At 35.0% G+C, this 12,085-nt stretch overlaps 1 protein-coding gene across 1 annotated transcript in view; it reads right to left on the reverse strand.

Annotated features, from left to right (window-relative positions):
• Positions 1-1,603: 1,603 nt before the first annotated feature.
• Positions 1,604-12,085, reverse strand: part of Vps50 (VPS50 subunit of EARP/GARPII complex) — a 128,483-nt gene continuing 118,001 nt past the window's right edge. Inside the window, exons 24-28 of the mRNA XM_004862683.3 lie at positions 11,067-11,163; positions 9,844-10,002; positions 6,457-6,578; positions 4,500-4,689; positions 1,604-2,317 (exon numbers count right to left, since the gene is read on the reverse strand). Coding sequence (XP_004862740.2) covers positions 2,198-2,317; positions 4,500-4,689; positions 6,457-6,578; positions 9,844-10,002; positions 11,067-11,163 — 688 coding nt within the window. The 3' untranslated portion in view covers positions 1,604-2,197. The remainder of the gene's footprint in view (positions 2,318-4,499; positions 4,690-6,456; positions 6,579-9,843; positions 10,003-11,066; positions 11,164-12,085) is intronic.

Below are 12,085 nucleotides of genomic sequence, written 5' to 3' on the forward strand. Positions count from 1 at the left end.
TAGTGAAAGTAGTTCATAGAATATGTATAATTCTATTTGCATTCTCAGATTTTCAATTCCATTCATCTTAAAATTAGTTTCACAAAATGTCATATTGTTGTAATTCAATATCACTAATATATTTGAGAAATGTCTGGTAACTATCTTGTTATCAAGTAATTTTCATGATTCAAATCTCCTGTTACTGTTTTGATGTCGGCTGTTATTAAGTTACATTTTAATGCAAAAAAAAATCCTTTTTCAAAAAGCATTGAGATTTACCTTTTTTATTTTGAAGATGAGGAAAGCAAAGTAAAGGTAGGCTAAAAGGTCTGTCAGATTGTGTGGTTGAGTCTCCTGTCTAACAAGATAAGTAATTCTTTTGTATCAAGCCCTATTACTCAGAAAACACCAAGATCTATCAGGCTGTAATTAATGTTCATTTTATCTAGAGCCAACTAAAGTGGAAATTAATGGAATCCAACCATAAAATCCATGTAAAAGAAGAAGAAATAAGCAGCTCCTGATCGATTGAGAAATAAATAAGATTGATTAGTTCTTTATGTGCCCAGCTGAATATGCCATTTAAACACAAGGACTAAGCTTATCTCATGCTCATTTTCTTCAAGTGGCTGCACATAGATAAAAAAGCTACAAGCAGAATCTACTTTCTAAGTACAAAACCTAGTATCACAAGCAGATCATAATGGCACCAAATTCATCTTTTTACAAGAGGAAAGTTTTAAACTGACAGTAAATGAACTGCGAAGTGAGAGGCTGAATATGAAAACACAACATCCAGACACACATAAACACCCACATACATATGCTGAAAGCGCTTCATATTGCACTGTGCTGGTGCTGGACATCTGCAGGGTGACGATGAATGGCAGCTGTCTCCTCATGCCCTCTGTGCCTGATCACATGCCTCCCTTCGCCTTCACTTCAACACCTCAGACTCTCAGGACATAAAGCCTGTTTCTAAGAAAATTCTTCAGGATCCTATGAGCTACTGATGTTCCAGATGGTGCACAGTAATCCCTGGACCAACACCATCCAAGCTTAGATGTTTTCCCTTCATGAGTCAGAAAGAACACACACAAAATTTGTTACTAGACAATTGGCACTTGTGCACAGGAAACTGATTTTCATGTCTCATATATACTGTAAAAAGCCCTGGCTCCAGGCAAAGTTTAGAGGAACAGTACTTTACCTGGGTTCTAAAATTCATCACTGGCTACACACATTATTTTGCATCTGTGTTACAAAGCAGATATTTAAGAAAGGTGAACACATGGCCCTATACCTCTGCTTGATTAATAGACAAGTTCTTTTCTGGGTGGGTCAACCCAGGTTTTGTTTTCCGAAGACAACAGCTGAACTTAGGGAAGAAAATTTGTATAAAAGATATTTTATATTTTTATAGAGAAAGATAAAAGAAAACTCCACATTTATCATTCTATATACTTCTTAGACACTGAAAAAGAATATGTAATGAAATTACTTCTCACCACTGGTTCTAGAATACAAAATTACAATTAGAATATGTTAAAAAAATTACATTATAGTGTCATGAAATCTGCCTGTTGGGTAAAATAACAAAATGTAGTCTCACACAGGCTGATCATTTTAGAGTATAGTATTTATTAAATCTTATCATTTATGATTACTTTATAACCAAATTAACTCTGCCATAAACTTTGACACTTAAAAACAGAATATACTGATTTTTCAACTATTTTATTTACATGCACTTTGTAATTCTCATGCAGTGCTCATAATTAGGAAATACTGTACATTAACCCTTTCATATTATGCTTATTAAGAACCAAGTTCAGGGGGTAAAAAAAATGTCAACATCAATTTACTCTCCAAAAACTGCTCACAGATATATTAGCCACTATTTCTTCTAACTATATATTTATGATACATTTTTCTGTAAAATGTATAATTGTAGCCACGTAACAATAGTTATTAGGAAACAATAGTATCATTTCAGGGAAGGACTGCAACAAATGGGACCAAAAATTGAAGAGAGGAGACCAGAGGGTATAAAAGTCATTTGATACACATTTCAGTGTTTCCCACTTTCTGTTTGGAAAGAACATGCACAGAGTTTTCTTAGCAGAGAGTGGTCAGGAATGCATGAAAATACTCGCTTTCATGTCATATATGCTGAGAGAAGACTGACGCCATGATGGAAAAACAGCTGTGTTGATTATCTCTTAGGTCTGTCTATATCATCTATAGCTGCTAGAAGTTTTTGTCTGGCTTTCTTATTGATATGAGATCCCAGGCAAACATTTACCAGATTGGTCAACTGCTTCGCTGAATATTCCTGCTCAAAGAAAGAAGATCCAAATTTAGTACACCGAAGACATGTATCTGATCAACACACCAGAAGAACAGTCAGATATGGTATTCTGGTGTCAGGAGATAGTTACGAGTATGACTAACCAGTGAAGAACAATGGAAATTACAGCAAGGACACAGAAGACAAATTGTTTACTGAGCTGTAAAAATAAGGAGTAAGGATATCGTAGTATATTATTGAAATAACAAGCAATAGAATCTGCCTTCCTCTGGCAAAATAATCTGACATACATAGGCTTTTTATCACTTAAAAGGTCACACACTGTTATGTTTGCTTCTGTGATATTATTAGGTTATCAAATATAGTCATTTCAAATTTTTAAAATGCTACTGATTAAGTATTTTTCTGGGAGTCTACATTATAGAAACATCTTTTATTAAAAAGAAACCTCCCACAGAATAACAACTCTTTTAAAATACAAAAAATGAATGTAATAAGGATCAGAAAGTCACTGTTTTTTAAACCCTTATATTATAATCAGTAGACAGTAACTAAAGACTATCTCCACTACCCAAATCCATATGGTTCCTGAGTTTCAGACAATGCATTCCCAGGATGAGAATAAATAGGTTCATGAAAAAGTTTTGCATACTAGTTTGGTTCTGGAGTTTGAGTTGCAAGAGGTCATATAGAAAAAGATGGCTTTGTACTATGACCTAATAAAAACAGAAAACCTGTTTTAATTGAAGGTAACCACTAACAGGACAGGAATGAGTTCATCTTAAACCTCAGCAAACAGCTCAGTCTGTATATCTGCTCTCCGAGGGCACCAGCCACCACCTGGTCACTAATTTCACCTAACCAGTGGCACTCAGCAAGGGTCCCTCTCACAGAGCATTAGCCTTGCCACGGTGGGAGTTTCTCTAAAATTCCCTGCTGCTGATGGGAAACTATCACTGAATTACAGATTTCGATCACTTAATGTTCTTCTAAAACACCCAGCTAAAACATTTCAGAACACTATATTCAAAGAAGAAATCTTAAAGTCAGTATCATTCTTGCATCAAATAATAGATACTTGAGAGCTGTGCCTTTCACCTTGGTTACTTTATACTGTTTCTGTGAATCCCTTCCTCAGTGTGAGAGCAGGAAGTGTTTCCAGCTTACTTTATTCGATGGATTCTAGCAACATTCAGTAGACCATCAATATGGGGTTAGCATTTAGTTCTCAAATATCATTGGAACTGTAAGTGTTGAAGTTTTCTCAATTCTGGCTTATTGGTCAAAATCAATGAAATAACATGTACATTTCTACTCTCCTTCCAACCTGCAGTGAGCACATTTACACAAAACTGAACCAATGTTGATATTCCATGCTACAGTTCATTTCCTCTTTCTAGTGCATTAGAATTCAAAAGGCTGACCCTGATAAGGTTAATACACATAATTCCTTATTTCTTTACCCAAATATTACTTAGCTCTTACCTATGGTGTTTAGAGCCTAACTAAATGTGAACACTAGAGCTGGTGATGATTTCAACACTTTGTGTACTTCTACTAAGTCCATCTTCATTCACATAATGCCTATTTGACAAATGATACATTGGGGTATAAAAGTCAACCCTATCAACCATGACTAAGTGGTACATGTTAAGTTGAACAGTGATAAAAATTCAGCATCCTAAAAAACACTAAATAGCATTTTTCTCTATTTATCTGTATATTCACAAAAGAAAAATAATCAAATCTATATTGAGGGCAAAATCCAATATAGGATGCAAATTAAGCTTTAGCCATGTAAATATTATCTTCAAATGTTACTAATACATGTTAATGTGATTAGAATGTTATCATTTCACTGTAAAGAAGGACAAGAAGGTTTATGTTCTACAAAGGCTATAGCATAAAACATTATACTTTGATGTAAACCAACTTCGGTGTTTTCCTACAACACAGTTGGAGGAAAAGCAGCTAATGTTCTGACTCTGGTTATATTTCTGAATAATTACAGTGATAGTTCAAAGGGGCTCAAAAGGAATTATTCAGGCAAAGGGCTTTATAAATACAATCTGAAAATAATAAACTGACCCAACTAGCCATTGTTAAAAAAGTAAATTTCACTCTCATGATTATTATATAACACACCACAGGAGACCAGCACAAAGAAAAAGAATAAACACCTAATGAACTGTTTTTCAGTTCTCACCCTGTGCTCTTTGATCCAGCGTTCCATGTCATTCTCAGTCAAGTAGTAGGCTTTGATATATGTTTCCACAAATTCTTTATCGGGAATAGGTCTTATATCTGTTAGTTTTTCAAGTTTCATTAAAAACTGTTGAAAATCCAATTGCATCAAGGCACGACCTTCATTACTGCACTTCTTGACATTGGCATATCTAAGATACAATAATGAGACAACATAAATGATGGGAAAGCTAGGGTTAGGAAAAGAAACCTTTAGTATGTGAACTCTTTCCTAAAACACATTTTGACGCATTGTTAAAAATGAGAGGGTTCAGGAAGAAGAGCATTTAAGACTCAGAAAGAGGATATGACTCAGAAGGAGTGGACTAAGTTCATTCCCTGTCATTTTTATCACAAAAAAAGAAGCTGTTTTCCTATCTTGCTTTCAGTTTCCTCATTTGTAAAGCAAAGAAATCAACCAACTTCCAGGTTCTTTTTTGCTAATACAGACTATTTTCTCTCCACTCAATTAACATAACTATGTAGGAAAGAAAGTTAAAGTAGTATTTCAGTTAATCTCACTGCCAAGTTATTTATAAAATTAAGCTCTGAATACTGCAAAGTAATCCTAGTTTTATAAAATTGTTTAATATTGGAACTACTCCATGCAAAGAAAACCAATGAAATAATTCTCCTATGGACACTATACCTATTTTCCATGATAAAATAATTTTACAGATTTATTCTGACACCCACTGAAAGACTGTGTATTTTAAGGTGGACTCATAATAAGCATGAATATATTAACCATAACTGTGTAACATGTTATTACTTCTAAGTCATTCTGTCAATCAGTCATACAGATGGTGGAAAATTCAACTTCAGAAAATGAGGCATTTCCCCCTAAGGAAATGTGTAAGGAAACCCAACTCATATTATTTAAAGTGACCAACCATTTTTTTTATTTCCAATAAAGTGTTATATACTAAAATCTAACACATATTACTCCCTTTTCTACTTTATTAAACAAATTTACAGAAAATACTTTTCAGTCATGATTGCTGATGCAGCATTCTTCTAGCATTGTCGGCGTCAATATGGAATAACAAAACAGTTGTCAGTTCATTACCAGCACCTTCCCATTTCTAATACATTCTTTTCATAACAAATGAGGACTAAGGAGAAATCAGATAATGATAGTGTGAAAAGTCAACTGATGTGCAATTCTAGATCACTGTGTGTGGTCTGGGAATAGCTGGCTTTCAAGGATATTTTAAATGCGTTACTGATTCTTATCTCTCTTCTAGATGTTGTGAGCAGAGTAAGCAGAGTCTCTTGAGTAAGTGAAAGAATTACTGCTGACAGTGTGGATGATCTTAGCAGAGGGAAGATTAACACAGTTTCCACTGACAGGATGATAATGCTTATTAACAATGATATAAGTGTTATGAGGACTGACTTTGCCATCAGAAAATCAAGAGTTTACACGGCTTCTCTGACTATAAAAACTGTGAACGTGGATGAGCACCTTAATCCTTTTAAGGCTTGTTTTTCTGAGTGTAGGATCCTACATTGATAAAGCAGGCAGAGGAACAGTACCTATCAGTGTAAGGTGGGATTTAATGATATAATTCTTGGTGACAGAATGTTTGGTTCAGTAAATGACATACAGGGCTCAATAGATGTGAGAAGATAAGAATCATCATAAAAATTTTAGTCTAATGGTTATTATTAATTTAATTTTCACATAACGAGTAGATTTTGCATTCCACACTCATTCTAGCTCCTTCTATGTTACCAACAAGAAAATAAAGCACAGAGACAGGCACAGTGGGCTTTATGGTTTGTTCTAACAACCAGTTTCCAAACTTGTTTATTATTAGCATTATCTATTCCCATCATCCATTACTGATAGCATATGTTGCTATTTACATATTTTAACATTTAAGAAACAGATAATGCTTTCATGAAAAACTTACCCTTCTACAATAGTTCTATTAGCCAATCGTATACAGTGTTCCCACAGTATATTAGACACAGGCAAGGGTATCCGAACTCTCTTAGAAACTTCATTTAGTCTCCTATTAAACTGCTCAAATTCCTAAGACGAAAAGAGTTGTAGCCATACATGAGTATCATTGTAATGCCACAGTGCTTTCCCACAAAAATAGTAAAAAGAAAAGAAAAAGAGAAAGAGAAGGAGCGGGGGGGATTTAGAAAGATCCAGAATCAAAGTAAAACAAAGAAAATTTGGACTCAGGGTGAGGCTTTCTTTAAAAATGAATGGATTATGTTATAGTATAGAGTAAACTACCTCTCATTTCAAAATAAATGTGTCATTAACCAGTTAAACAATGTCCAAATGTTTCTACATCTCAAAATTTTCTATAGTTGTCACTATGGACTAAGAGAGTTAAATTTGGCTTAAAAAATAGCTTTCAGAAGTTCAGTTTAAAAAAATTTCAATAAATTTTCAACTCAAAGTTAACTACTTGAAATTTGTGGATATCCTTCTTAGAGAACAATCTGATAAATTATCCTTTCCTAAAAATTCTTGGAAAATAAATTGGTACATACCAAATGATTTAAAAGTCATGTCACAGCTGCAAATTTTTAATACAAATGAAAAAACACAGTACTTCCTAATATCTACAGAAAATATGAACTTTTTAGTCTATTAACTTTTATAAATGATTATACTAAATATTAAAAAAGTAACTAATTTAGACAACCCAAGAAATTATGTAAGAGCAGCAGATGGTGTACTCTTCAATCAATGGTCTCATCTAAATATGCTCATTTACAAACATAAACACCATTAACCCTTCTTTGGCAATATATAGTAAATAAACCTTTAAAAGCTTAAAATGATGTTTTGATTTAGTTTCTTGAAAAGAGAGGCAACACAATGTTTAAGCTGGGATATATATGTGTTCAAATAGTCTAATAAGACACAGGAGAAAAAAATATCTGGTCTGATCATCCCGGTTAAGCTAGCACATCATGATAACTGTGCTATCCTGTGCTCCTTTACTATTTCTTAAATCATAATTTTTCTTGCTGATTTATTTTTACCACTTTTGCTTTACTTTCAAAGAAGTGAATCATCAATTCACTAAGCTTACCTTTGAAAATCAGTAACTGCTCTTCATTTGCTGTTTCATTTCATGGATCTAGCAGAGCAGTAGTATTTGCTAAGATATTTATGCATTTGCTACAGTAAACTGCTTTGGATTTCAAGAGTCATAGTTGAATGGTTTTCATTAATATTTCAAAGATAAAGCTACATGCTTACTGTACAAAATGACATTCTACTCATTGCTAAATCCGGTATTCAAGAATGGTGGTTGTTACATGAATAATAAAACCATTTCATTTTCTTAAAACACTTTTTTTGGTGCAATAAAAGCAGCTGCTTCCATCTCATTTAAACTTGGAAAAATAATAGTAAGAACAAAAGTTATCACAGATAATTAACCTTTAGGCTTAACAAAAGGTGTAGGCTAAACATTGGGTTCAGGTTAATAATCTGAGTAACCTTGGTTCCTCCTTATAATAATGTTTCTTGGAATTAAAAATAACTGAAGCAAGTGACCATCTTCGAATATGTACATTCACTGAGTACAGAATTCTTTCTTACACCCCTGTGAGTACCATAGTTGGCATCTGCTATGGGCTGAATACTGTGCCCGCTCCCATTCATATGCTGAAACCCTAACTTTCAGGGTGATAGTACTGGAGAGGGACCTTTGGAAAGGTAATTAGATCATAAGAGCAGAGTCCTCATGAATTAGATTAGTGGTTTTTTTAGGCCAAGAGCTACCTTGCCCCTTTCTTTGTGTGAGGATACAAGATGGTGGTATCTGTGAGAAACTGGACTCTGACCAGACAGCAAATTGGTCTCAGCTTTGATCTAGGACTTTCTCGTCTCCAGAACTGTGAGAAACAACAATTTGTTGTTTATAAACTACTCAGTCTATTGTATTTTGTTACAGCAGCTTGAGTGAACTGAGATAGCATGTCTTAAAAAAATAAGAATCAACTTTTCACAAGCTGAATTGTTATCAAAAGAGAGATATCATTATAAGTTATACAGATCCCTTACATTCTCAATTAAAATCTGCAATAGAAATCTCCAGGGTGCTCTGGAAACCAAAGTTTTTCCTTTAATTATCTCAAGGCCAATGATCTTTGAGTTCCAAGATGGCAAATACAGAGTACCCTCGTCATGTGCTCCTCAGATCCCCAAGGGAAGGAACTCCTAGGCTTTGCTTACCAAGCCTCTTGAGTCTGGGGAAAGCTTCACTGTCCTTCAAGAGGTGCCTTAAGTTGCTGGCAGTGGGGACAACAGACCAACTGTGCTGCTGTTTTCACCTATAACTTTAGCGTTTTTCAGATGCCCCCAGCTATGGATTCCCTCGAAAAAAGGAGGTAAGAATGAACGTAAAGTGAGACAAAAGTCAGGAGCTTCAGAGGGGCCAATTTCTTTTCACTAACCAAAACGGAAAACAAAATTTTTCTGAAAGATGTTCTCATCTTCTCAGATGCTCTTTCGAGACCTCATCTACCCACATCTCATTTCCTTACTTCCCTCAGGCCTCCTTTTCACTCATTTTATCTGAGTCCCTCTGTGACCAGAGCAAATAAATAGTATTGCTGTCATTTCCCATCTCTCTTTAGCTGGTTTAATTTTTTCACAGCATTATGCATCACTTGATATCATATCTCCATTTACCTGTTTACTCCTATCTTTCCGCTGGCATGTAAATTCCCGGAGGCATGTAGGTTCTTTAATTCACAATTACATTGTCAGCCCTCCTGTCACTGTATGGCACATGTCAGGTGGGCTATAAATAGCTACTTATACATAAATGGAAAAAATAAAGAACAGTTCTTTCTAGGAAACTTACAAAGGCAGTCACTGAATGCAAAGAGCTATTTATATGACATATTGCAAAAATAATGTGATTTCTAGAAAAAACAACTTAGAATGATCAAGGTCATAATCTCTTGCTAGTGAATATGCATACTGAACTACAAAAATAATTTCTAATTAAACAGACATATCTTCTTGACATTAGAATCACGGCTACTGGAATTAAACAGCATGAAAGTCAGCCATGATATGCAGTAACCAAACACTAACTCTCAACACAGGAAATCTGTGAGCAAAAAGAAAATACCTATGAAGTATTCTTCAATCTAAGTAAGAACAGAAAATTCAAAAAGTAAGCCTAGTCCAGTTCAGAGGCTTAAATACTATAATGGAAATGTAATAGTAACTATAATCTCACTATTTTTAGAGTCACAGGAACATTTCTCTTAGTAGAATGATATGTAGTAAAGATGTCTCCCAGAGCACTTGCCTTTAACAATGCATCTACATATATGTTGTGCTGTGACATAATCTCCTTTACATCCCATTTCACATTAGCCATTAGGAGCAGCATCTGTTCATAATCGATGGCTTTACCAGCTACAATCCAATAAATCGGTTTCCGTAGTTCACTAGCAGTTGAGACTGTCTGAAATAAATTTCACAGAAATGAAAATAATTATTTTCTAGAAGTATCAAATTTATTAACACTTCTCCCTGTTTCTAGTATACACACCATAGCTGAAAATAAGAAAAACATTTGGAGATTGAAATTATGATATTTTAATGTGAGGCCAAAGGCTTTATTCAAAACACAATTTTGAGATATTTAATAAACTCAAGGCCACTGATATCAAAATTATAGAAGAACTCAAAATTTTCATGAAGACTAGAAATTATTGCTCAAATTCCACTTCCCTGCATTTCCACTCCCAGGATCCTACTTCAGAATTCCAGTATCTGCCACCTACAATATATATCAGCCTTCAAACTGGTCTCCCTGTCCCATCTAATTCCATTTAATTCCACTCTTCAGCCTGCCCTCAAAGAACGCCTTTGAAAACACACACCTGGAGATGCTGCTCAACTATCCCAAGGCCTCCAGGTATGCCCTGTGCCTATGGGATAAAGCCCAACTTCAGGACGATAGCACTTTATATGATCAGCTCCTGTGGGTCACTCCAGCCATCTTTGTCATTACCAGCCCTCTTCCTGCTCTGATAAGTTGAGTGTTCCCCAGCTGCCGACACATACCACACTCTCCTTCACCTTCTGCTCATGACACACTCCACCTCCTTAGTTTACAGTACATCCCCAACTGTCTCTACCTGGCTGCTATAGTTTAGACATCATGTCCTCCAAAGAGCCTTACTACAACCTTCTCCTAGCCACAGCTCTGCTCTTCAGTAGGGGTTGAATATGCTGTCACTGCTCTTTCCCCTCATTACAGCATTCATCATACCTGTTTATAAACATGGTCTTAACTGGCTCTCTCGCTAAACTCAAAGTTACATGAGATGCTCAGTAAGTATTTGTTTTAAATACAGGAATCCATTAGTAATTCTACCCAGCTCTCTAGGGTTTGGAGACTGGACTTCAGTAGACTTCAGTAGAAAAACAAAAACAAAACAAAATAAAACAAAAACCTAAATGACTGGTGACAGCCCTATCTTGCTCCCAGTTGAAATTACACGACATAGGACCACCTCTGACCTGAGAATAGAACTGCTGCAGAAAGGGCTTCTTGACGGCAGGCATCACAGCATCCAGATGTGGCTGAAGGAACTCAAACTGTTCTGCCAGGAACACCCTAAAGTGAGTAAATAACCACCATGTAAACAAATTACAGGATTTGAAGCCAATTATGTTTTTGTATAAGTAATCTTTTAAGATCTCTAAGCAAAATTTTAACAAAATCATTTCCTGCATTAGTGTAGTCTGAACTTGACACATTCACTGACAATCTATGCAAGAATTAATGAATGGAAGTTGAAATAAAAGAAGAGTAACTCCAAAGGAGATAATCAGGTTACCACAAGGTCTAGAGTTATGTTGCTTTGCATGTAAGATACAAGCGCAGATAACATACAAGAAAAAGAATACAGTAGTTTTGAAGGATTTATTTTAAAGATCTCTTTCCATCATGTACAACAGACTTTTGAGTTCAGATTCTGCATGCGAAACTTTTCATAAGTTATCCAAACATTCATAACATGCAAAAAATGTATTTGCCCTCGGTAACACAGGTGAACTTCAGTGCACGAAACTGTGTGTGGGAAGGAAGTCACCTGCCTGGTGAATGAACCTGGACTACAGCCTGCAGATATACTATGATGCAGTACTGCCTGTCTCCACTTTTTGTTATGTAGCCAAAATTTTTAAGTTATACTGGCCACTTTATGGAAGTTATATGCTTTAAGTCAGTTAACAAATTTAAGGATTTGTGAAGATGAATTATACTTAACATTAAAATAACAATGTAACTACAGTTTCTCTAGACTCTTCAGTCATCAATAGGGAAATATAAAGTATAAGACTTCTTAAAGTTTTAACTATAGCAAGGATTGTGTTACTAAAGATCAAAACTTAGAAGATTTTCTTCATTTATATAACTGAAAACCAAGCATACAACTTAAAAAATTTTTTAAATCAACTGGCAATCTCTGTTAGCATATACTCCTCAGAAATAAATGATATTTAGAGGTGGTAGTTGTATATAGCTAGAAATCTAA

Source organism: Heterocephalus glaber, unplaced genomic scaffold (assembly GCF_053883595.1).
Source record: "Heterocephalus glaber isolate CG9 unplaced genomic scaffold, H.glaber_assembly_v1.0 deba00000546, whole genome shotgun sequence".
Taxonomy (NCBI): Eukaryota; Metazoa; Chordata; class Mammalia; order Rodentia; family Bathyergidae; genus Heterocephalus; species Heterocephalus glaber.